Source organism: Bombina bombina, chromosome 6, assembly GCF_027579735.1.
Source record: "Bombina bombina isolate aBomBom1 chromosome 6, aBomBom1.pri, whole genome shotgun sequence".
Taxonomy (NCBI): Eukaryota; Metazoa; Chordata; class Amphibia; order Anura; family Bombinatoridae; genus Bombina; species Bombina bombina.
In genome coordinates, this window is record NC_069504.1 from 979,921,320 (window position 1) to 979,946,788 (window position 25,469).

General features: G+C 40.1%; 1 protein-coding gene across 2 annotated transcripts in view; it reads right to left on the reverse strand.

Annotated features, from left to right (window-relative positions):
- TBC1D9B (TBC1 domain family member 9B) overlaps positions 1-25,469 on the reverse strand; it is a 424,635-nt gene that overhangs the window by 299,347 nt on the left and 99,819 nt on the right. For both annotated transcript variants that reach the window (XM_053718644.1, XM_053718642.1), the window contains exons 5-7: positions 24,270-24,528; positions 5,217-5,424; positions 4,806-5,036 (exon numbers count right to left, since the gene is read on the reverse strand). In XM_053718644.1, the coding sequence (XP_053574619.1) occupies positions 4,806-5,036; positions 5,217-5,424; positions 24,270-24,528 (698 nt within the window). The remainder of the gene's footprint in view (positions 1-4,805; positions 5,037-5,216; positions 5,425-24,269; positions 24,529-25,469) is intronic.

The following is a 25,469-nucleotide window of genomic DNA, read 5'->3' on the forward strand; positions in this document are numbered from 1 at the left end:
ATCAGAGCGTTTACCTCCATGCACTGAGCCACTGATGGCCAAGGAGAGGACTGAAGCACTAGGCAAGAATCAAAAATCTTTGAATTCCTGACTTTTGTCAGAAAAATCTTCATTGATAAGGAATCTATTATGGTTCCCAAGAAAATTACTCTTGTACTTAGAACTAAGTAGCTCTTTTCCAAATTTACCTTCCAACCGGGAACTCGCAGGAAAGATAACAACATTTCCGTGTGGGATCTTGCTTGTTGAAAGGATGGCGCCTGGACCAGAATGTCGTCCAGATAAGGCGCCACTGCAATGCCCCACAATCGAAGCACCGCCAACAGGGATCCCAGAACCTTTGAGCTGTGGCAATGTCGAGTGGAAGAGCCACGAACTGGAAGTGTTTGTCTAGAAATGCAGACCTTAGAAACTTGTGATGGTCCCTGTGGATGAGAACATGCAGGTACGCGTCCTTTAAATCCACGGTAGTCATAAATTGACCCTCTTGGATCAAAGGAAGAATGGAACAAATAGTTTCCATCTTGAAGGACGGTACTCTGAGGAATTTGTTTAGACTCTTGAGATCTAAAATTGGTCTGAAGGTTCCCTCCTTTTTTGGAACCACAAACAGATTGGAATAGAGCCCTAGACCCCATTCCTGCGTCGGAACAGGAACTATCACTCCCCGGGCGGAGAGGTCCCGTACACAGTAAGAACGCCTCTCTTTTTGTCTGGTCTACAGATAATCTTGAAATCAGAAACCTGCCCCTGGGAGGAAAGTTCTTGAACTCTAGTTTGTATCCCTTGGATACTATGTCAACCGCCCAGGGATCCTGAACATCTCGAACCCAAGCCTGATTGAAGGAAAGTCTGTCCGGTCCCGGATCGGGGGCAGGCCCTCAATGCCGTCTTTGATTCAGTAGCAGGCTTTTTGGATTGTTTTCCCTTGTTCCAAGACTGATTGGGTCTCCAGGAGGGTTTGGACTGTTCCTGCTTGGAAGAGGAAGTGGAAGGATTTCCCTTGAAATTTCGAAAGGAACGAAAACTACTAACATCCCTTTTGTTTGTTTCTCTTATCCTGAAGGAGGAAATGGCCCTTTCCTTCCGTAATGTCAGAAATTTTTTCCTTCAAACCCGGTCCAAACAAGGTCTTTCCCTTGTAAGGAATCGCTAAAAGTTTAGACTTAGATGACACGTCCGCTGACCAAGATTTTTAGCCATAAAGCTCTGCGGGCTAGCACAGCAAAACCCGAAATTTTTGCTCCCAGTTTAATAAAGGAATTGGCCAACTTAAGGGCCTTTATCCTATCCTGGATCTCTTCAAGGGGAGTGTCTTTCCTAATAGAATCAGACAACGCATCAAACCAGTATGCCACCACACTAGTGACGGTAGCAATGCACACTGCAGGTTACCATTGTAAACCCTGGTGTACATACATCTTTTTGAGTAACCCCTCCAATGTTTTTTCCATAGGATCCTTAAAGGCACAACTATCCTCTATGGGGATAGTAGTCCTCTTGGCTAGAGTGGAAACTGCTCCTTCTACCTTGGGTACTGTTTGCAAAGACTCCTTGATTCTACCTTGGGTACTGTTTGCAAAGAGTGCTTGATAGAGTCCGCTATGGAAAACATCTTTTTAAATATAGGGAATGTAGAAAAAGGGATACCCGGTCTCTCCCATTCCTTAGCAATGATCTCAGTAGCTCAATCTGGTACAGGAAAAACCTCCACCAAGGAAGGTACATCAAAATATTTGTTTAGCTTACTGGATTTTTAGGATTAACTTCCACCATGGTGTCGTTGTCGTCCAATGTAGCTAAAACCTCCTTGAGTAACAGACGGAGGTGTCCTAGCTTAAACCTAAAAGATACAACTTCAGTATCAGCAGGAGGAATTACACTGTCAGAATCTGAGATTTCACCCTCAGATGCTACCGATATATCATCCTCCTCAGGCTTCTGAGAGGGGGCATTCGAAATAGCAACAACTGCATCAGTAACCTCGCTTACTGAATGTTTATTCTTCCTCTTACGCTTTCCCTGCAACATGGGAAAAGCAGACAATGCATCAGAGACTGCAGAAGATATGAGGGTAGCGATGTCTTGCAACGTAACTCCAGGAGAAGTTAGAGAGGAAGGGCAGGGCACTGCATGTGTACGCGGTAAAATTTGGGACGCTTGAGTAGAAAGCTGCAATATATATTGAACATTGTCATTACACTCCTGAACAGCATCCGCCTTAGAAAATGTTGGCTCAGAAAAAAGTCTATCCCTATAATTCAACATTCTCTCAATACATGAAGAACAGAAAGGGATTGGTGGCTCCACATTGGCATCAAAACATAAAGAACAATTGACATTTTGTAGGGCCTCTTGGTCCATTCTGACTCACAGTGGATCAAATTATCAAATAAAAATCTAATTTTTTTAATAAAAATTTTAAAACAGAAAAAACGTTACTGTCACTTTAAATTTTAAACCGTAACTTTTTTATTTTTCTATGCAAATAGGACTAAAAATATTGCAAAACACCTCTACACCTCAGCTTAAAGGGACACTGTACCCAAATGTTTTCTTTTGTAATTCAGAAAGAGCATGCAATTTTAAGCAACTTTCTAATTTACTCCTATTATCAATTTTTCTTCGTTCTCTTGCTATCATTATTTGAAAAAGAAGGAATCTAAGCTTTTTTTTGGTTTCAGTACTCTGGACAGCACTTTTTTATTGGTGGATGAATTTATCCACCAATCAGCAAGGACAACCCAGGTTGTTCACCAAAAATGGGCCGGCATTCCCTTAGTAGAAGATCCGGAACTCGGCAGTAGTTATATTGAACCGCTCTCCGGTCCTAGAAACACATGTCTTTAGACAAACATGCGTAATCTTGACTGAGACTGTACTCTCTTTCCCCCCGGTCACAGGAAGTAAGGGAAAAGTGGCGCGCAACACAAATTGCCGCCTCCCATAGCTCCGCCCATCGTGGGCGTCTCAAAAAAAGAATCTACCGGTCAGCATCTTTGTTCTAAAGTTAAACCACCGGGAGCAGTGAAAATCACAGAGAAACCTGAGCCTGCAGCAAGGCAGCTCACCAGGTTTGAGAGGTCCTCTCCCTCACATGGACCTGTGGAAAAAGAGATAAAGACTGAGTAATCTTACTCAGGCTTTCTGAGTTAGGGCAGCATAAACTACATGGGAGGCACAGTGAGAATTATGTCCCACAAGTTCCCATTGCTCTAAAGCCACCACTGCTCTACTGAAGAGACTGATATGGACTACGGCTACACCCCAGAACAAAGCAGCACAATCTTGTACTACTTAAAAAATAATTTAATCTTCCTTGAAGAATCTTTTACTAACACCTAACTTTACCACTACCTTGCGCTAACGTAGGCAAAGAGAAAGACTGGGGTTGGAGGGAAGGGGGGAGATATTTAACAGCTTTGCTGTGGTGCCTCCTGCTGGTCAGGAGTGATATTCCCAATAGTAATTAGATGATCCGTGGACTCATTGTGTCATTAGAAAGAAAACAGTAATACTAGAAGCATTTTTGCTAATGGGCATATACTGCAAAAGTGATTCGAAATGCACCTATGCATATTTTATTTTTGACCTTTCTATTCCTTTAAAAGGGACACTCATGTTAAATTAAATTTTCATGATTCAGATACAGCATGCGATTTTAAACAACTCTCCCCTTTACTTCCATTAAAAAAAATGTGCACAGTCTTTTATATTTACACTTTTTGAGTCACCAGATCCTACTGAGCATGTGCAAGAATTCACAGACTATACGTATATGCATTTGTGATTGGCTGATTGCTATCACATGGTACAAGGGGAGTGGAAATATACATAACTTTGAAATTTGTTAAAAAAAAATCTACTACTCATTTGAAGTTCAGACTAAGTGCTATTGCATTGTCTTGTTATCTTGCATTTGTTGATTATGCAAATCTAATGTGTTGACTGGTCCTTTAAGGCTTTCCTCTTGAAACGTGCTCTTAGATTTAAAAGGACACTGAACCAAAAACATTTTCTTTCGTGATTCAGATAAAGAATGTAATTTTAAGCAACTTTCTAATTTACTCCTATTATCAAATTTTCTTCATTCTCTTGGTATCTTTATTTGAAATGCAAGAATGTAAGTTTAGATGCCGGCCAATTTTTGGTGAAAACACTGTGTTGTTCTTGCTGATTGCTGGATAAATTCACCCACCAATAAACAAGTGCTTTCCATGGTTCTGAACCAAAAAAATAGCTTAGATGAGTTCCTTTTCAAATAAAGAAAGCTAGAGAACGAAGAAAAATTGATAATAGGAGTAAATTAGAAAGTTGCTTGAAATTGCATGCGCTATCTGAATCACGAAAGAAAAAAAAATTGGGTTCAGTGTCCTTTTAAAGACAAAAAGCTGGAAAGTTATATACACTCTCTATATGTCATTTAGCCTGGTTATCAAATGTCTGAATAGAAAACTTTTTTTTTTTTTGGCTAATACTTTGGATTTAAACATCATTGTAAGCAAAATTCAAATCATATGATATACATATTGAAATACTTTCTTCTCTCTTATTTCTTCTTTGGCTTTCCCAGCATCCCTATAGTAATATATTCAACGTTATAAACCCTGAACAGCTGAGCGCATTTTGTTAAACTAAGTAAGTATAGTGCTGTAGAGCTTAATTGCTGCAGTATAACATAGTGAAAAAAACGCTAGATGAGAAATTAAGTATGTTCCTAACTTTATTTAGGGGTAAGGAAATATGGTGGCTGGTTATTTAGCAAACATTTATTAAATGGGGCTAAATTTAGGGCAATGAATCACCTCATATCTACTGTTCCCAGTGCTTGCTTTCCTTAATATTCCCAGTGACTCTTCGTTACTGTCTCCGCCAATTCTCTGAGATGATGTCCTCTGCAGGAAGTCTGAGATGCGCTGCACCAGGAAGTTTCTGTCTTTCAAATTTGCAAACAGGAAAGTCATTTTGCCTTTGGTGCTAATGGAGAGAGGACTGGGAAGAACGCTGGAGCTATCAGCTTTCTCCACAATAGTGACCTTGAGAGAACAGACAGATATTTCATTATAATACTTCTATTATTAAAATATAATTGTAGGACCTGGGTATTATTACTATTGTATTATATTAGAACAGGGCACCCTTTGTATCTATTAAATCATTGTATCTATAGTGAAAATTAAATCAGGGTAACAAGTGGATATCACAGGAACTCCTACTTCACGAAGGGGTATGATGAGATGACACACTTCCTCTTCTTTACTGGAAAAACAAATGTAGTTATTGGAAACAAACATCTGACCAGGGATGTGCATTTTGGCAAATGGTGTCCATAGTGTACAATCTGTGTGCCCATCAAGTCGCTCATCTCTGGGGAGGCGGAAGGTGGCTCTGTAACGCTCATTCTTTGCTCGGGCATCCAGGTCTCTAACAACAGAGTTGAGAGAGAAAGACAGGATAAGTTCCTTCAAGGAGAAAGAGAGAGAAGCATGCACAAAATTAAAGGGAAACATATATAACTTTAGCAATAATTCAACAGCAATACCACAAGAAAAAAAGAATAGTAAGCCTTAATAAATCTTAGAGACACGTTCTAACTAATGGCCCAATGATCTAAAAATTGGTCAGCAGGGTGAGAAATATCATGCTGCGCCATGCATGGGCAGACCTCACAAAATGATGCAAGAAAAGGGGCTGAACCAGGAATTCCCTGCAAATCACAAGTTCACAAGAATGTATATCCTTGCAGGGGAGAGGGAATGTGACAGGGAGCACCTGGCAGTGATATCAACATTTTTTAAGTACAAACAATACAAATGACACAATTTCTAGTTTCACAAAATGTCTGTTCCTTCACTTTAATAAGCGCAATACACATTTTGAACAAAATTGCCATCCTACATTTGGCAAGAAGCAACTACGAGGCATACAGAATATGTTTAGATAATTCCAATACAAATTGTGAGGTAACTACACCCTCATTTCCAATGCTGCAAGATTCATTTTACAAAAGAAATATAAAAGGAACCTAATTTTGAAATCTACGATTTCAAATTTGTTTTTGCAAATTGCTGTGTACCTTAAATTGAATTTTGCAATGCTTTTTCAACACCAGTTGGGATGTCTACTGTTAATACAAGTTTATATTCATAATATGATTGCAGTTTTTACAGTGTACATTTAAGGGCCGATTTAACAATGCTGTCTGCATTTAACAATGCTGACTGCATTTATCATTTCACAAGCAGTTCTGGTGAACTGCTTGTGCAATGCCGCCCCCTGAAGATTCACGGTCAATCGGCCGCTAACAGGGGGTGTCAATCAACCCGATCTTATGCGATCGGGCGGATTGATGTCTGCTGCCTCAGAAGAGGCATACGAGTTAAGGACAGCGGTCTTAAGACCGCTGTTTCTTATCTCCTGTTTCCAGCAAGCCTGAAGGCTCGCACAGAAACAGTTACATTCAGGGCCATTTGGCCCTTGTTAAATTGGTCGCTTAATGCGCTTTTGAAATGCTTATTTTATTGAGCACTATCCTGTGTGTATTTATCTCATTATCACTTGCAGAAATGTAGGTTATGGCCTTTAACAAGATGCAGTGCAATATGTGCTTTTAGATCATCTTGTTACGGAAACTGTAGATCTAACGGATTGTTACAGATCATCTGGTCTGAGCAGAGACTTTTACATTCGGCCCTAAAAATTTTTTTTTCAAAATCTATTTTTGAATGAGCTATAAGGAGCGTTACACTTTTAGATCTATCATGAAGTCCAGTATCCCTTTAATCACCAATGCAATTCATGCACTGAAAAATTGCACTAAAAATGGCAATTGTTATTTCAAGCCCAATCTTTTAAACATTAAAGGAATATGAAACCCAAAATGTTCTTTTGGGGTTCAGACAGAGCATACCATTTTAAAAAAGTTTCCAATTTACTTAAATTATCACATTTGCTTTGTTCTTATGGTATTCTTGATTGAAGAGATACCAAGGTAGGCGTCTGGAGCACTACATGACAGGAAATAGTGCTGCCATCTAGTTCTAAGGCAAAACTGCTGCCATATAGTTCTCCAGAAATGGGCCGGGTCTGAAGCATAGGTCCCTGCTTTTCAACAAAAGAAACCAAGAGAACAAGGAGATATTGATAATAGAAATAAATTAGTACATTTTTAAAGTTGCATGTTCCCACTGTCTATATTTACTAATGTTTGTATTCTTGGAACGATAAAATTATTATTTAAAAAAAAAAAATCTCATGCTCTGTCTAAAAAAAAATTTGGGGTTTCATATTCCTTTAAAATAAAAGGAATACCTTCCTTTATTTTCGGTGACTAAAACTGTAAAGTATTTAATTTGTCACATTACTAATATTAAAAACTAAAGCAAACAATTAAGGAAAACATTTTACCAATCTGATACACAGTATACAACAGAGGTGACACTCACACTTCTGTGCAACAGCACTCAAATGTCAAATCACCGCTCAATAACTGCATTCGTTTTTAGTTGACAAGTAGAGTATTTCCTCTTATGAAAAACAAATACTTTAGAAAGACTATATTGAAAATACAGGCCTCAAAGTAGAAACTCAATGCAACAAATGTGAATACACCTGTGAGCACTGACACACAACTTAGATCATTGACACAAAATTGAGTACGCCTGTGATTTCCAATTAGCGTAATAGCATGAACATGTTTATAAAATGACCAGTGAACACCAGAACTTTCTCAATTATGGACCTATGTGCTGTTTCTATCTGCATGTCTGCATCATGGCTCCACGTGGAATAGAATTGCCAGAGGAACTGAAAAATTTGATTGAGAGACTTCACAAAGATGGAAAAGGATACAGGAAGTTAAAAAATAAGTTGAAACATAGTTGCAGAAGTAATAAGGAGGTGTAGAATGAGCCATAGTACTACTAATCAGAGCCACAATGAGCCATAGTACTACTAATCAGAGCCACAGTGGCCATCTTCCTAAAATGACGCCATGGACAGTGTGCTCCTTGCACAATCTAGCTCTGAAAAACAGATCGTCAAGTGCTTAAGACTTGTGTCAGGGGTTATCAAAGGAAATTGAAGTTTCTGTGACAGCTCAGACAGTATAATTTCAACCTCTATGGACGGCGTCCATGAAAAGAAACCCCTTCTTTCTCTTTGGCAGAAAACTGCAAGATTTAAATTTGCTAAACAGCATGAAAAGAACCTGAATGAATATTGGGAGCACATTCTTTGTTCAGATGAGGCCAAGATAAATTTGTTCAGCTCAGATGGGGTCCAGCATGTTTGGTGTGAACCTTGCCAGGATTATTACAGTGAATGAATAGTCTAAACAGTGACGCAAGGAGGTGGGAGTGTGATGATATATGGCTATATGAGTGCAAAATATGTTGGGGAGATGACATTTATAGATGGCACCATGAATGCCTGTGGATATACTAAAATACTGGCTGACAAGATGACTCCCAGTCTCCAGAAGTTTGGCAATAGAGGAAAATTCCAGTGTGATAATGATCCAAAGCACACTCCCAAAATCACAAAAGAGTTTATAGAGAAGAAAAAAGTGAAAAACTATAATCTGGTCAAGTATGTTGCCTGACTTGAAGCCAACAGAACACCTTTGGAGTACTTTAAAGAGAAAGGTAGAGCAACACAACGGCTCCAGCAAAAAGCAGCTGAAACAATTGTCTCAGAAGAATGGCAGAACATCTCTCCAGGAATTTGTGCAACAGTGGTATCCTCCATGCCGAGGAGAATTGAGCCTGTCATCAAAAAAAAAAAATGTGGACATACGAAGTATTGAAATAATAAAAGATTTGAATTAAAGGTGTACTAACGTCCATTGATTTCCTACTGTCGGAACTGTATTTATAATATAGTAAACCGAAACGGTTTGTTTTTTAATTTTCCATAAGAGCAAATACCCTACTGTTCAAATTAGAAGTAATGCAATTACTCTAAGGTGATACAATTTTAAATCATTTGACATTTAAAGGGCCAGTAAACCTAGAAAATAATGTCCGACAGCGGGAGCGTGCTACATTGAGTGTAATGGCGCGATCGGGCCGGGCTGTGACTAGACAGCTGCCCAGATGCGCTCAGAGAAAAAAACAGACCCGTTCAGTAGATCACAGAGGGCGGGTCTGAAAAACCCTCTTTTTTATAAAAATTTAACCGCTATATTATGTTGCATAAAGCTAGCACTAATATGTTACATAATTCTGCACTATGTGCAGAATTATATAACATTATTTTCTAGGTTTACTGGCCCTTTAAGTGAAATTGCACAGGGTTGTAGTTACTTCTGTTGTATACTGTAATTCCTTCATATAATCTTCCTGATCTTTTCATTTATTCAATAAACAGGTATGACAGACAACACATGCAGTATGACGGACCTTGGCTAACTGAGCAAAATCTTTACTAGTAATGAACTGCATCATATTCAGGAACCCATCTATAAGAGTAGGACAGATAACATAATTTATGTAAGAACTTACCTGATAAATTCATTTCTTTCATATTAGCAAGAGTCCATGAGCTAGTGACGTATGGGATATACATTCCTACCAGGAGGGGCAAAGTTTCCCAAACCTCAAAATGCCTACAAATAAACCCCTCACCACACCCACAAATCAGTTTAACGAATAGCCAAGAAGTGGGGTGATAAGAAAAAAGTGCGAAAGCATAAAAAATAAGGAATTGGAATAATTGTGCTTTATACAAAAAAATCATAACCACCACAAAAAGGGTGGGCCTCATGGACTCTTGCTAATTTGAAAGAAATGAATTTATCAGGTAAGTTCTTACATAAATTATGTTTTCTTTCATGTAATTAGCAAGAGTCCATGAGCTAGTGACGTATGGGATAATGACTACCCAAGATGTGGATCTTTCCACGCAAGAGTCACTAGAGAGGGAGGGATAAAATAAAGACAGCCAATTCCGCTGAAAAATAATCCACACCAAAAATAAAGTTTAAATTTTATAATGAAAAAAAACTGAAAACATAAGCAGAAGATTCAAACTGAAACAGCTGCCTGAAGTACTTTTCTACCAAAAACAGCTTCAGAAGAAGAAAACACATCAAAATGGTAGAATTTAGTAAAAGTATGCAAAGAAGACCAAGTTGCTGCTTTGCAAATCTGATCAACCGAAGCTTCATTCCTAAACGCCCAGGAAGTAGAAACTGACCTAGTAGAATGAGCTGTAATCCTTTGAGGCAGAGTTTTACCCGACTCGACATAAGCATGATGAATTAAAGATTTCAACCAAGATGCCAAAGAAATGGCAGAGGACTTCTGACCTTTCCTAGAACCGGAAAAGATAACAAATAGACTAGAAGTCTTTCGGAAATTCTTAGTAGCTTCAACATAATATTTCAAAGCTCTAACTACATCCAAAGAATGCAATGATTTCTCCTTAGAATTCTTAGGATTAGGACATAATGAAGGAACCACAATTTCTCTACTAATGTTGTTGGAATTCACAACCTTAGGTAAAAATTCAAAAGAAGTTTGCAACACCGCCTTATCCTGATGAAAAATCAGAAAAGGAGACTCACAAGAAAGAGCAGATAATTCAGAAACTCTTCTGGCAGAAGAGATGGCCAAAAGGAACAAAACTTTCCAAGAAAGTAATTTAATGTCCAATGAATGCATAGGTTCAAACGGAGGAGCTTGAAGAGCCCCCAGAACCAAATTCAAACTCCAAGGAGGAGAAATTGACTTAATGACAGGTTTTATACGAACCAAAGCTTGTACAAAACAATGAATATCAGGAAGATTAGCAATCTTTCTGTGAAAAAGAACAGAAAGCAGAGATTTGTCCTTTCAAAGAACTTGCAGACAAACCTTTCTCCAAACCATCCTGAAGAAACTGTAAAATTCTCGGAATTCTAAAAGAATGCCAGGAAAAATGATGAGAAAGACACCAAGAAATATAAGTCTTCCAGACTCTATAGTATATCTCCCTAGATACAGATTTACGAGCCTGTAACATAGTATTAATCACAGAGTCAGAGAAACCTCTTTGACTAAGAATCAAGCGTTCAATCTCCATACCTTTAAATTTAAGGATTTGAGATCCTGATGGAAAAAAGGACCTTGCGACAGAAGGTCTGGTCTTAACGGAAGAGTCCACGGTTGGCAAGAGGCCATCCGGACAAGATCCGCATACCAAAACCTGTGAGGCCATGCTGGAGCTACCAGCAGAACAAACGAGCATTCCTTCAGAATCTTGGAGATCACTCTTGGAAGAAGAACTAGAGGCGGAAAGATAAAAGCAGGATGATACTTCCAAGGAAGTGACAATGCATCCACTGCTTCCGCTTGAGGATCCCTGGATCTGGACAGATACCTGGGAAGTTTCTTGTTTAGATGAGAGGCCATCAGATCTATTTCTGGAAGTCCCCACATTTGGACAATCTGAAGAAATACCTCTGGGTGAAGAGACCATTCGCCCGGATGCAACGTTTGGCGACTTAGATAATCCGCTTCCCAATTGTCTATACCTGGGATATGAACCGCAGAAACTAGACAGGAGCTGGATTCCGCCCAAACCAGAATTCGAGATACTTCTTTCATAGCCAGAGGGCTGTGAGTCCCTCCTTGATGATTGATGTATGCCACAGATGTGACATTGTCTGTCTGAAAACAAATGAACGATTCTCTCTTTAGAAGAGGCCAAGACTGAAGAGCTCTGAAAATTGCACGGAGTTCCAAAATATTGATCAGTAATCTCACCCACACAGCTCCCCAACCTGTAAGACTTGCATCTGTTGAGATTACAGTCCAGGTCGGAAGAACAAAAGAAGCCCCCTGAACTAAACGATGGTGATCTGTCCACCACGTCAGAGAGTGTCGTACAATCGGTTTTAAAGATATTAATTGAGATATCTTTGTGTAATCCCTGCACCACTGGTTCAGCATACAGAGCTGAAGAGGTCGCATGTGAAAACGAGCAAAGGGGATCGCGTCCGATGCAGCAGTCATAAGACCTAGAATTTCCATGCATAAAGCTACCGAAGGGAATGATTGTGACTGAAGGTTTCAACAAGCTGATATCAATTTTAGACGTCTCTTGTCTGTCAAAGATAGAGTCATGGACACTGAATCTATCTGGAAACCCAAAAAGGTTACCCTTGTCTGAGGAATCAATGAACTTTTTAGTAAATTGATCCTCCAACCATGATCTTGAAGAAACAACACAAGTCGATTCGTATGAGATTCTGCTAAATGTGAAGACTGAGCAAGTACCAAGATATCGTCCAAATAAGGAAATACCACAATACCCTGTTCTCTGATTACAGACAGAAGGGCACTGAGAACCTTTGTAAAAATTCTTGGAGCTGTTGCTAGGCCAAACGGCAGAGCCACAAACTGGTAATGCTTGTCTAGGAACGAGAATCTCAGAAACTGATAGTGATCTGGATGAATCGGAATATGCAGATATGCATCCTGTAAATCTATTGTAGACATATAATGCCCTTGCTGAACAAAAGGCAGGATAGTCCTTACAGTTACCATTTTGAATGTTGGTATCCTTACATAACGATTCAATATTTTTAGATCCAGAACTGGTCTGAAGGAATTCTCCTTCTTTGGTACAATGAAGAGATTTGAACAAAACCCCAGCCCCTGTTCCAGAACTGGAACTGGCATAATTACTCCAGCCAACTCTAGATCTGAAACACATTTCAGAAATGCTTGAGCCTTCGCTGGATTTACTGGGACACGGGAAAGAAAAAATCTCTTTGCAGGAGGCCTTATCTTGAAGTCAATTCTGTACCCTTCTGAAACAATATTCTGAATCCAAAGATTGTGAACGGAATTGATCCAAATTCCTTTGAAAAAACATAATCTGCCCCCTACCAGCTGAGCTGGAATGAGGGCCGCACCTTCATGTGGACTTAGGAGCTGGCTTTGATTTTCTAAAAGGCTTGGATTTATTCCAGACTGGAGATGGTTTCCAAACTGATACCGCTCCTGAGGATGAAGGATCAGGCTTTTGTTCCTTGATGTGACGAAAGAAACGAAAACGATTATTAGACCTAAATTTACCTTTAGATTTTTTATCCTGTGGTAAAAAAGTTCCTTTCTCTCCAGTAACAGTTGAGATAATAGAATCCAACTGAGAACCAAATAATTTATTACCCTGGAAAGAAAGGGAAAGCAGAGTAGACTTAGAAGACATATCAGCATTCCAAGTTTTAAGCCATAAAGCTCTTCTAGCTAAAATAGCTAGAGACATATACCTGACATCAACTCTAATGATATCAAAGATGGCATCACAAATAAAATTATTAGCATGTTGAAGAAGAATAATAATGCTATGAGAATTATGATCTGTTACTTGTTGCGCTAAAGCTTCCAACCAAAAAGTTGAAGCTGCAGCAACATCCGCTAAAGATATAGCAGGTCTAAGAAGATTACCTGAACACAAGTAAGCTTTTCTTAGAAAGGATTCAATTTTCCTATCTAAAGGATCCTTAAAGGAAGTACCATCTGCCGTAGGAATGGTAGTACGCTTAGCAAGAGTAGAGACAGCCCCATCAACCTTAGGGATTTTGTCCCAAAATTCTAATCTGTCAGATCGCACAGGATATAATTGCTTAAAACGTTTAGAAGGAGTAAATGAATTACCCAAATTATTCCATTCCCTGGAAATTACTTCAGAAATAGCACCAGGAACAGGAAAAACTTCTGGAATAACTACAGGAGATTTAAAAACCTTATCTAAACGTTTAGATTTAGTATCAAGAGGACCAGAATCCTCAATTTCTAATGCAATTAGGACTTCTTTAAGTAAAGAACGAATAAATTCCATTTTAAATAAATATGAAGATTTATCAGCATCAACCTCTGAGACAGAATCCTCTGAACCAGAAGAGCCATTATCAGAATCAGAATGATGATGCTCATTTAAAAATTCATCTGAAAAATGAGAAGTTTTAAAAGACTTTTTACGTTTACTAGAAGGAGGAATAATAGACGTAGCCTTCTTAATGGATTTAGAAACAAAATCTCTTATGTTATCAGGAACACTCTGAGTATTAGATGTTGATGGAACAGCAACAGGTAATGTAACTTTACTAAAGGAAATATTATCTGCATTAACAAGTTTGTCATGACATTCAATACAAACAACAGCTGGAGGAACAGCTACCAAAAGTTTACAGCAGATACACTTAGCTTTGGTAGCTCCAGCACCAGGCAGCGATTTTCCAGAAGTATCTTCTGACTCAGCTTCAATATGGGACATCTTGCAATATGTAATAGAAAAAACAACATATAAAGCAAAATTGATCAAATTCCTTAAATGACAGTTTCAGGAATGGGAAAAAATGCCAGTGAACAAGCTTCTAGCAACCAGAAGCAATAAAAAATGAGACTTAAATAATGTGGAGACAAAAGTGACGCCCATATTTTTTTAGCGCCAAATAAGACGCCCACATTATTTGGCGCCTAAATGCTTTTGGCGCCAAAAATGACGCCACATCCGGAACACCGACATTTTTGGCGCAAAAGAACGTCAAAAATGACGCAACTTCCGGCGACACGTATGACGCCGGAAACAGAAAAAAAAAATTGCGCCAAAAAAGTCTGCGCCAAGAATGACGCAATAAAATGAAGCATTTTCAGCCCCCGCGAGCCTAACAGCCCACAGGGAAAAGTCAAATTTTAAGGTAAGAAATTTTTTTTTTATTCAAATGCATTATCCCAAATATGAAACCGACTGTCTGAAAATAAGGAATGTTGAATATCCTGAGTCAAGGCAAATAAATGTTTGAATACATATATTTAGAACTTTATAAAAAAGTGCCCAACCATAGCTTAGAGTGTCACAGAAAATAAGACTTACTTAGCCCAGGACACTCATCTACATGTTGTAGAAAGCCAAACCAGTACTGAAACGAAAATCAGCAGAGGTAATGGTATATATATAAGAGTATATCGTCGATCTGAAAAGGGAGGTAAGAGATGAATCTCTACGACCGATAACAGAGAACCTATGAAATAGACCCCGTAGAAGGAGATCATTGAATTCAAATAGGCAATACTCTCCTCACATCCCTCTGACATTCACTGCACGCTGAGAGGAAAACCGGGCTCCAACCTGCTGCGGAGCGCATATCAACGTAGAATCTAGCACAAACTTACTTCACCACCTCCATAGGAGGCAAAGTTTGTAAAAACTGATTTGTGGGTGTGGTGAGGGGTGTATTTGTAGGCATTTTGAGGTTTGGGAAACTTTGCCCCTCCTGGTAGGAATGTATATCCCATACGTCACTAGCTCATGGACTCTTGCTAATTACATGAAATAAATATATTTTATATTATAATATATATATATATATATATATATATATATATATATATATATATATATATATATATATATATATATATATAAAAAGTCTACACACCCCTGTTAAAATGTCATGTTTCTGTGATGTAAAAAAATGAGACAAAGATAAATCATTTCAGAACTTTTTCCACCTTTAATGTGAGCTATAAACTGTACAACTCAATTGCAAAACAAACTAAAATCTTTAAGGTGGAGGGAAGTAGAAATAAAAACTAAAATAATATGGTTGCATAAGTGTGCACAAAACTAATACTTTATTGAAGCACCCTTTGATTTTATTACAGCACTCAGTCTTTTTGGGTATGAGTTTTTTAGCATGGCACATCTTGACTTGGCAAGATTTGCCCACTCTTCTTTGCCAAAAAACACTCCAAATCTATCAGATTGTGAGGGCATCTCTTGTGCACAGCCCACTTAAGATCACACCACAGATTTTCGATTGGATTCAGGTCTGGGCTCTGACTGGGCCATTCCAAAACTTTAATCTTCTTCTGGTAACGCCATTCCTTTGTTGATTTGGATGTATGCTTTGGGGCGTTGTCATGCTGAAAGATGAAGTTCCTCTTCATGTTCAGCTTTCTAGCAGAAGCCTGAAGGTTTTGTGCCAATATTGTCTGGTATTTAGAACTGTTCATAATTCCCTCTACCTTGACTAAGGCCCCAGTTCCAGCTGAAGAAAAACAGACCCAAAGCATGATGCTGCCACCAAAATGCTTCACTGTGGTTATGGTGTTCTTTTGGTTATATGCAGTGTTGTTTTTGCGCCGAACATATCTTTTGGAATTATGGCCAAAAAGTTTAATCTTGGTTTCATCAAACCAGAACACCTTTTGCGACATGCTTTTGGGAGACTTCAGATGTGTTTTTGCAAAATTTAGCTGGGCTTGGATGGGTTTTTTTTGTAAGAAAAGGCTTCCGTCTTGCCACTCTACCCTATAGCCCAGACATTTGAAGAATATGGGCGATTGTTGTCACATGTACCACACAGCCAGATATTCCTGCAGCTCCTTTAAATGGTGCTGTAGGCCTCTTGGCAGCCTCCCCAGACCAGTTTTCTTCTCGTCTTTTCATCAATTTTGGAGGGACGTCCAGTTCTTGGTAATGTCACTGTTGCGCCATATTTTCTCCACTTGATGATGACTGCCTTCACTGTGTTCCATGGTATATCTAATGCCTTGGAAATTCTTTTGTACTGTTCTCCTGACTGATACTTTTTAACAATGAGATCCCTCTGATACTTTAGAAGCTCTCTGCGAACCATGGCTTTTGCTGTAGGTTGCGACTAAGAAAATGTCAGGAAAGACCTACTAGAACAGCTGAACTTTTTTTTGGTTAATCAGAGGCATTTTAAATGATGGCAGGTGTGTACTGACTCCTATTTAAAGGGACATAATACTCATATGCTAAATCACTTGAAACTGATGCAGTATAACTGTAAAAAGCTGACAGGAAAATATCACCTGAGCATCTCTATGTAAAAAAGGAAGATATTTTACCTCACAATTTCCTCAGCTCAGCAGAGTAAGTTCTGTGTAAAAAGTTATACTCAGCTGCTCCCAGCTGCAGGTAAAAAAATTAAAAAAAATGAAGAAATGAACAGCAGCCAATCAGCATCAGCAGTGCTGAGGTCATGAACTCTTACTGTGATCTCATGAGATTTGACTTAACTCTCATGAGATTTCATAGTAAGCTTCCTTTACCTGATTGGTGAAATAATATGAGAGTGCACGATGCTAGTCCCTTCAGATGTCCCAGGACAAACACACTAAAATGCTGCTTAGAAATCCTTTACAATGGGAGGCGGCTACTGAGGAACTTTTGAGGTAAAATATCTTTCTTTTTTACATAGAGATGTTCAGGAGATATTTTCTAATCAGCTTTTTACAGCTATGCTGCATCACTTTCAAGTGTTTAAACATTTGGGTATTATGGCCCTTTAACATGATTTTGAATGTGATTGCTCAATTCTAAACACAGCTACACCCCCAGTTATAAGTGCACACTTATGCAACCATATTATTTTATTTTTTTATTTTTACTTCCCTCCATTTAGAAGTTTCAGTTTGTTTTTCAAGCAAGTTGTACAGTTTATAGGTCACATTAAAGGTGGAAAAAGTTCTGAAATGATTTATCTTTGTCTCATTTTTTTTACATCACAGAAACCTGACATTTTAACAGGGGTGTGTAGACTTTTTATATCCACTATATATATATATATATATATACTGTATATAAAGTCTGCAATAAGCCAGCACTCACTGTACCTCTATAACAAGCCAGGGTGCTTCCCACTATGTAGCATACAAAAGAATCCAAAGAGAGCACTCACCGTGATTCAAGATGTGTTTTTAATCCATATGGTTAACGTTTTCGGGGAGTAACCCCGTCAGACAGGTGAACAAAACATTCCCCGAAAACGTTAACCTTATAGATTAAAACACATCTTTAATCACTGCGAGTGCTCTCTTTTGATCCTTATATATAGGATGTATATATGTACAGCTGAAATTTAAGGGACAGTCTAGTCAAAACTAAATTTTCATGATTCAGATTGGGCATGCAATTTTAAACAACTTTTATCATCAAATTTGCTTTGTTCTCTTGGTATTCCTTGTTGAAAGCTGAACCTAGGTAGGCTCATATGCTAATTTCAATGCCCTTAAAAAAGGCTGTCTCTTATCTCAATGCATTTGACAGTTTTTCACAACTAGAGGGCGTTAGTTCTTGTGTGCCATATAGATAACATTGTGCTCACACCCGTGGAGTTACTTATGAGAGGGCACTGATGGCTAAAATGCAAGTCTGTCAAAAGAACTGAAATAAGGGGCAGTCTGGAGAGGCTTAGATACAAGGTAATCACAAAGCTAAAAACATAATTTATGCTTACCTGATAAATTCCTTTCTTCTGTTGTGTGATCAGTCCACGGGTCATCATTACTTCTGGGATATAACTCCTCCCCAACAGGAAATGCAAGAGGATTCACCCAGCAGAGCTGCATATAGCTCCTCCCCTCTACGTCAGTCCCAGTCATTCGACCAAGAAACAACGAGAAAGGAGTAACCAAGGGTGAAGTGGTGACTGGAGTATAATTTAAAAGATATTTACCTGCCTTAAAACAGGGCGGGCCGTGGACTGATCACACAACAGAAGAAAGGAATTTATCAGGTAAGCATAAATTATGTTTTCTTCTGTTATGTGTGATCAGTCCACGGGTCATCATTACTTCTGGGATACCAATACCAAAGCAAAAGTACACGGATGACGGGAGGGATAGGCAGGCTCATTATACAGAAGGAACCACTGCCTGAAGAACCTTTCTCCCAAAAATAGCCTCCGAAGAAGCAAAAGTGTCAAATTTGTAAAATTTGGAAAAAGTATGAAGCGAAGACCAAGTTGCAGCCTTGCAAATCTGTTCAACAGAGGCCTCATTCTTAAAGGCCCAAGTGGAAGCCACAGCTCTAGTGGAGTGAGCTGTAATTCTTTCAGGAGGCTGCTGTCCAGCAGTCTCATAGGCTAAACGTATTATGCTACGAAGCCAAAAAGAGAGAGAGGTAGCAGAAGCTTTTTGACCTCTCCTCTGTCCAGAGTAAACGACAAACAAGGAAGAAGTTTGGCGAAAATCTTTAGTTGCCTGCAAGTAGAACTTGAGGGCACGAACTACGTCCAGATTGTGTAAAAGACGTTCCTTCTTTGAAGAAGGATTTGGACACAAGGATGGGACAACAATCTCTTGATTGATGTTCCTGTTAGTGACTACCTTAGGTAAGAACCCAGGTTTAGTACGCAGAACTACCTTGTCTGAGTGAAAAATCAGATAAGGGGAATCACAATGTAAGGCTGATAACTCAGAGACTCTTCGAGCCGAGGAAATAGCCATTAAAAACAGAACTTTCCAAGATAACATTTTTATATCAATGGAATGAAGGGGTTCAAACGGAACACCCTGTAAAACGTTAAGAACTAAGTTTAAACTCCATGGTGGAGCAACAGCTTTAAACACAGGCTTGATCCTAGCTAAAGCCTGACAAAAGGACCGGACGTCTGGATTTTCTGACAGACGTCTGTGTAACAAGATGGACAGAGCTGAAATCTGTCCCTTTAATGAACTAGCTGATAAACCCTTTTCTAAACCTTCTTGTAGAAAAGACAATATCCTAGCGATCCTAACCTTACTCCAGGAGTAACCTTTGGATTCGCACCAGTATAGGTATTTCCGCCATATTTTATGGTAAATCCTTCTGGTAACAGGCTTCCTAGCCTGAATCAGGGTATCAATAACCGACTCAGAAAAACCACGTTTTGATAAAATCAAGCGTTCAATTTCCAAGCAGTCAGCTTCAGAGAAGTTAGATTTTGATGTTTGAATGGACCCTGTATCAGAAGGTCCTGTCTTAGAGGTAGAGACCAAGGCGGACAGGATGACATGTCCACTAGATCTGCATACCAAGTCCTGCGTGGCCAAGCAGGTGCTATTAGAATTACTGATGCTCTCTCCTGTTTGATTTTGGCAATCAATCGAGGAAGCAGCGGGAAGGGTGGAAACACATAAGCCATCCTGAAGTTCCAAGGTGCTGTCAAAGCATCTATCAGAACTGCTCCCGGATCCCTGGATCTGGACCCGTAGCGAGGAAGTTTGGCGTTCTGGCGAGACGCCATGAGATCTATCTCTGGTTTGCCCCAACGTCGAAGTATTTGGGCAAAGACCTCCGGATGAAGTTCCCACTCCCCCGGATGAAGAGTCTGGCGACTCAAGAAATCCGCCTCCCAGTTCTCCACTCCCGGGATGTGGATTGCTGACAGGTGGCAAGAGTGAGACTCTGCCCAGCGAATTATCTTTGATACTTCCATCATTGCTAGGGAGCTTCTTGTCCCTCCCTGATGGTTGATGTAAGCTACAGTCGTGATGTTGTCCGACTGAAACCTGATGAACCCCCGAGTTATTAACTGGGGCCAAGCCAGAAGGGCATTGAGAACTGCTCTCAATTCCAGAATGTTTATTGGAAGGAGGCTCTCCTCCTGATTCCATAGTCCCTGAGCCTTCAGAGAATTCCAGACAGCGCCCCAACCTAGTAGGCTGGCGTCTGTTGTTACAATTGTCCAGTCTGGCCTGCTGAATGGCATCCCCCTGGACAGGTGTGGCCGATGAAGCCACCATAGAAGAGAATTTCTGGTCTCTTGATTCAGATTCAGAGTAGGGGACAAATCTGAGTAATCCCCATTCCACTGACTTAGCATGCATAATTGCAGCGGTCTGAGGTGTAGGCGTGCAAAAGGTACTATGTCCATTGCCGCTACCATTAAGCCGATCACCTCCATGCATTGAGCTACTGACGGGTGTTGAATGGAATGAAGGACGCGGCATGCATTTTGAAGTTTCGTTAACCTGTCTTCTGTCAGGTAAATCTTCATTTCTACAGAATCTATAAGAGTCCCCAAGAATGGAACTCTTGTGAGAGGAAAGAGAGAACTCTTCTTTTCGTTCACTTTCCATCCATGCGACCTTAGAAATGCCAGAACTAACTCTGTATGAGACTTGGCAGTTTGAAAGCTTGAAGCTTGTATTAGAATGTCGTCTAGGTACGGAGCTACCGAAATCCCTCGCGGTCTTAGTACCGCTAGAAGGGCACCCAGAACCTTTGTGAAGATTCTTGGAGCCGTAGCCAATCCGAATGGAAGAGCTACAAACTGGTAGTGCCTGTCTAAGAAGGCAAACCTTAGATACCGGTGATGATCTTTGTGGATCGGTATGTGAAGGTAAGCATCCTTTAAATCCACTGTGGTCATGTACTGACCCTCTTGGATCATGGGTAAGATTGTCCGAATAGTTTCCATTTTGAACGATGGAACTCTTAGGAATTTGTTTAGAGTCTTTAAATCTAAGATTGGCCTGAAAGTTCCCTCTTTTTTGGGAACCACAAACAGGTTTGAGTAGAACCCTTGTCCTTGTTCCGACCACGGAACCGGATGGATCACTCCCATTGTTAACAGATCTTGTACGCAGCGTAGAAACGCTTCTTTCTTTATCTGGTTTGTTGACAACCTTGACAGATGAAATCTCCCTCTTGGGGGAGATAATTTGAAGTCTAGAAGGTATCCCTGAGATATGATCTCTAGTGCCCAGGGATCCTGAACATCTCTTGCCCAGGCCTGGGCGAAGAGAGAGAGTCTGCCCCCTACTAGATCCGGTCCCGGATCGGGGGCTCTCGGTTCATGCTGTCTTTGGGGCAGCAGCAGGTTTTCTGGCCTGCTTGCTTTTGTTCCAGGACTGGTTAGGCTTCCAGCCTTGCCTGTAACGAGCAACAGCTCCTTCCTGTTTTGGTGCAGTGGAGGTTGATGCTGCTCCTGTTTTGAAATTCCGAAAGGGACGAAAATTAGACTGTCTAGCCTTAGCTTTGGCCTTGTCTTGAGGTAGGGCGTGGCCCTTACCTCCCGTAATGTCAGCGATAATTTCTTTCAAACCGGGCCCGAATAAGGACTGCCCCTTGAAAGGTATATTAAGTAATTTGGACTTAGAAGTAACATCAGCTGACCAGGATTTTAGCCACAGTGCCCTGCGTGCCTGTATGGCGAATCCTGAGTTCTTAGCCGTAAGTTTGGTTAAATGTACTACGGCCTCCGAAATGAAAGAATTAGCTAGTTTAAGGACTCTAAGCCTGTCCGTAATGTCGTCTAGCGTAGAGGAACTAAGGTTCTCTTCAAGCGACTCAATCCAAAAAGCTGCCGCAGCCGTAATCGGCGCGATACATGCAAGGGGTTGTAATATAAAACCTTGTTGAACAAACATTTTCTTAAGGTAACCCTCTAATTTTTTATCCATTGGATCTGAGAAAGCACAGCTATCCTCCACCGGGATAGTGGTACGCTTAGCTAAAGTAGAAACTGCTCCCTCCACCTTGGGGACCGTTTGCCATAAGTCCCGAGTGGTGGCGTCTATTGGAAACATCTTTCTAAATATTGGAGGGGGTGAGAACGGCACACCGGGTCTATCCCACTCCTTAGTAACAATTTCAGTTAGTCTCTTAGGTATAGGAAAAACGTCAGTACTCGCCGGTACCCGCAAAGTATTTATCCAACCTACACAGTTTCTCTGGTATTGCAATAGTGTTACAATCGTTGAGAGCTGCTAAGACCTCCCCTAGTAGTACACGGAGGTTCTCCAATTTAAATTTAAAATTTGAAATATCTGAGTCCAATCTGTTTGGATCAGAACCGTCACCCACAGAATGAAGCTCTCCGTCCTCATGCTCTGCGAGCTGTGACGCAGTATCAGACATGGCCCTAGCATTGTCAGCGCACTCTGTTCTCACCCCAGAGTGATCACGCTTGCCTCTTAGTTCAGGTAATTTAGACAAAACTTCAGTCATAACAGTAGCCATATCTTGTAATGTTATCTGTAATGGCCGCCCAGATGTACTAGGCGCCAAAATATCACGCACCTCCCGGGCGGGAGATGCAGGTACTGTCGCGTGAGGCGAGTTAGTCGGCATAACTCTCCCCTCGCTGTTTGGTGAAATTTGTTCACATTGTACAGATTGACTTTTATTTAAAGTAGCATCAATACAGTTAGTACATAAATTTCTATTGGGCTCCACCTTGGCATTGGAACAAATGACACAGATATCTTCCTCTGAGTCAGACATGTTTAACACACTAGCAAAAAACTTACAACTTGGTTATAATCTTTTTTAGCAAAAAAACGTACTGTGCCTCAAAGAGGTACTAACGATTAAATGACAGTTGAAATAATGAACTGAAAAACAGTTATTGCATCAAATTTTAAAACAACACAACTTTTAGCAAAGGTTTGTTCCCATTAGTAAAAAAAAAAAAAAAACAACACTAATTAAATTTGTACATAAGAAAACAAAACAACGTTTTTTATACACAGTCACTATAAGAATTCTCACAGCTCTGCTGAGAGAATTTACCTCCCTTCAAAGAAGTTTGAAGACCCCTGAGATCTGTCAGAGATGAACCGGATCATGCAGGAAATATAAAAGTAGCTGACTGGAATTTTTTGATGCGTAGCAAAGAGCGCCAAAAACGGCCCCTCCCTCTCCCACACAGCAGTGAAGAGAAACGAAACTGTCACAATTAAAGCAAAAAACTGCCAAGTGGAAAATAATGCCCAAACATTTATTCACACAGTACCTCAGCAATGTAAACGATTCTACATTCCAGCAAAAACGTTTAACATGAGAATAGTTATTAAAAAGGATTAGTGACCTTTAACACAGTAGTTCCGGTGAAATACCATCCCCAGAATACTGAAGTGTATACATACATGTCATTTTAACGGTATGGCAGGCTTTTCTCATCAATTCCATTCAGAAAATAAAAACTGCCACATACCTCAATGCAGATTCATCTGCCCGCTGTCCCCTGATCTGAAGCCTTTACCTCCCTCAGATGGTCGAGAACAGCAATATGATCTTAACGACTCCGGTTAAAATCATAGTAAAAAATCTCTGTCAGATTCTTCCTCAAACTCTGCCAGAGAAGTAATAACACGCTCCGGTGCTATTTTAAAATAACAAACTTTTGATTGAAGTCATAAAAACTAAGTATAATCACCATAGTCCTCTCACACATCCTATCTAGTCGTTGGGTGCAAGAGAATGACTGGGACTGACGTAGAGGGGAGGAGCTATATGCAGCTCTGCTGGGTGAATCCTCTTGCATTTCCTGTTGGGGAGGAGTTATATCCCAGAAGTAATGATGACCCGTGGACTGATCACACATAACAGAAGAAAAGTATATTTATATAACCATGTTGGTTATATAAAACTGGGGAATGGGTAATAAAAGGGATTATCTATCTTTCTAAACAATAATTAATTGTGATTACAAATATTATGAGTAGGATTGTCATAGTAAAGGGCTCAGAGTCTCAGACCTTTTTAGTGCTGAAATGTTTTTGAGGGCGCGTGTGGACTTGGGAAGGTTCTTATCCTCAAGGAAGCCCTCGTTGTCCAAAAGCTGACGCATGGCAATGTTAGCCAGTTGTTCCATTAGCTTGAAGGTTTCATTGATGTTGAGGAACATAGAGAAGTAATACTCGCTGTCACGTTTGCTGACCTTGATGCACTCAGGAAAAAGCAGCGTGGCATTCTTCTCTAATTGAGTTACATCCAGCCACTGGATAACCAAGGTCACTGATAGGAGAAGTTAGAAAAGTGAGCAGGACTTACAAGACTTAACAAAATACATAAAAACAGAATTTATGTTTACCTGATAAATTACTTTCTCCAACGGTGTGTCCGGTCCACGGCGTCATCCTTACTTGTGGGATATTCTCTTCCCCAACAGGAAATGGCAAAGAGCCCAGCAAAGCTGGTCACATGATCCCTCCTAGGCTCCGCCTACCCCAGTCATTCGACCGACGTTAAGGAGGAATATTTGCATAGGAGAAACCATATGATACCGTGGTGACTGTAGTTAAAGAAAATAAAACATCAGACCTGATTAAAAAACCAGGGCGGGCCGTGGACCGGACACACCGTTGGAGAAAGTAATTTATCAGGTAAACATAAATTCTGTTTTCTCCAACATAGGTGTGTCCGGTCCACGGCGTCATCCTTACTTGTGGGAACCAATACCAAAGCTTTAGGACATGGATGAAGGGAGGGAGCAAATCAGGTCACCTAAATGGAAGGCACCACGGCTTGCAAAACCTGTCTCCCAAAAAATAGCCTCAGAAGAAGCAAAAGTATCAAACTTGTAAAATTTGGTAAAAGTGTGCAGTGAAGACCAAGTCGCTGCCCTACATATCTGATCAACAGGAGCCTCGTTCTTGAAGGCCCATGTGGAAGCCACAGCCCTAGTGGAATGAGCTGTGATTCTTTCAGGAGGCTGCCGTCCGGCAGTCTCGTAAGCCAATCTGATGATGCTTTAAATCCAAAAAGAGAGAGAGGTAGAAGTTGCTTTTTGACCTCTCCTGTTACCAGAATAAACAACAAACAAGGAAGATGTTTGTCTAAAATCCTTTGTAGCATCTAAATAGAATTTTAGAGCGCGAACAACATCCAAATTGTGCAACAAACGTTCCTTCTTCGAAACTGGTTTCGGACACAAAGAAGGCACGACTATCTCCTGG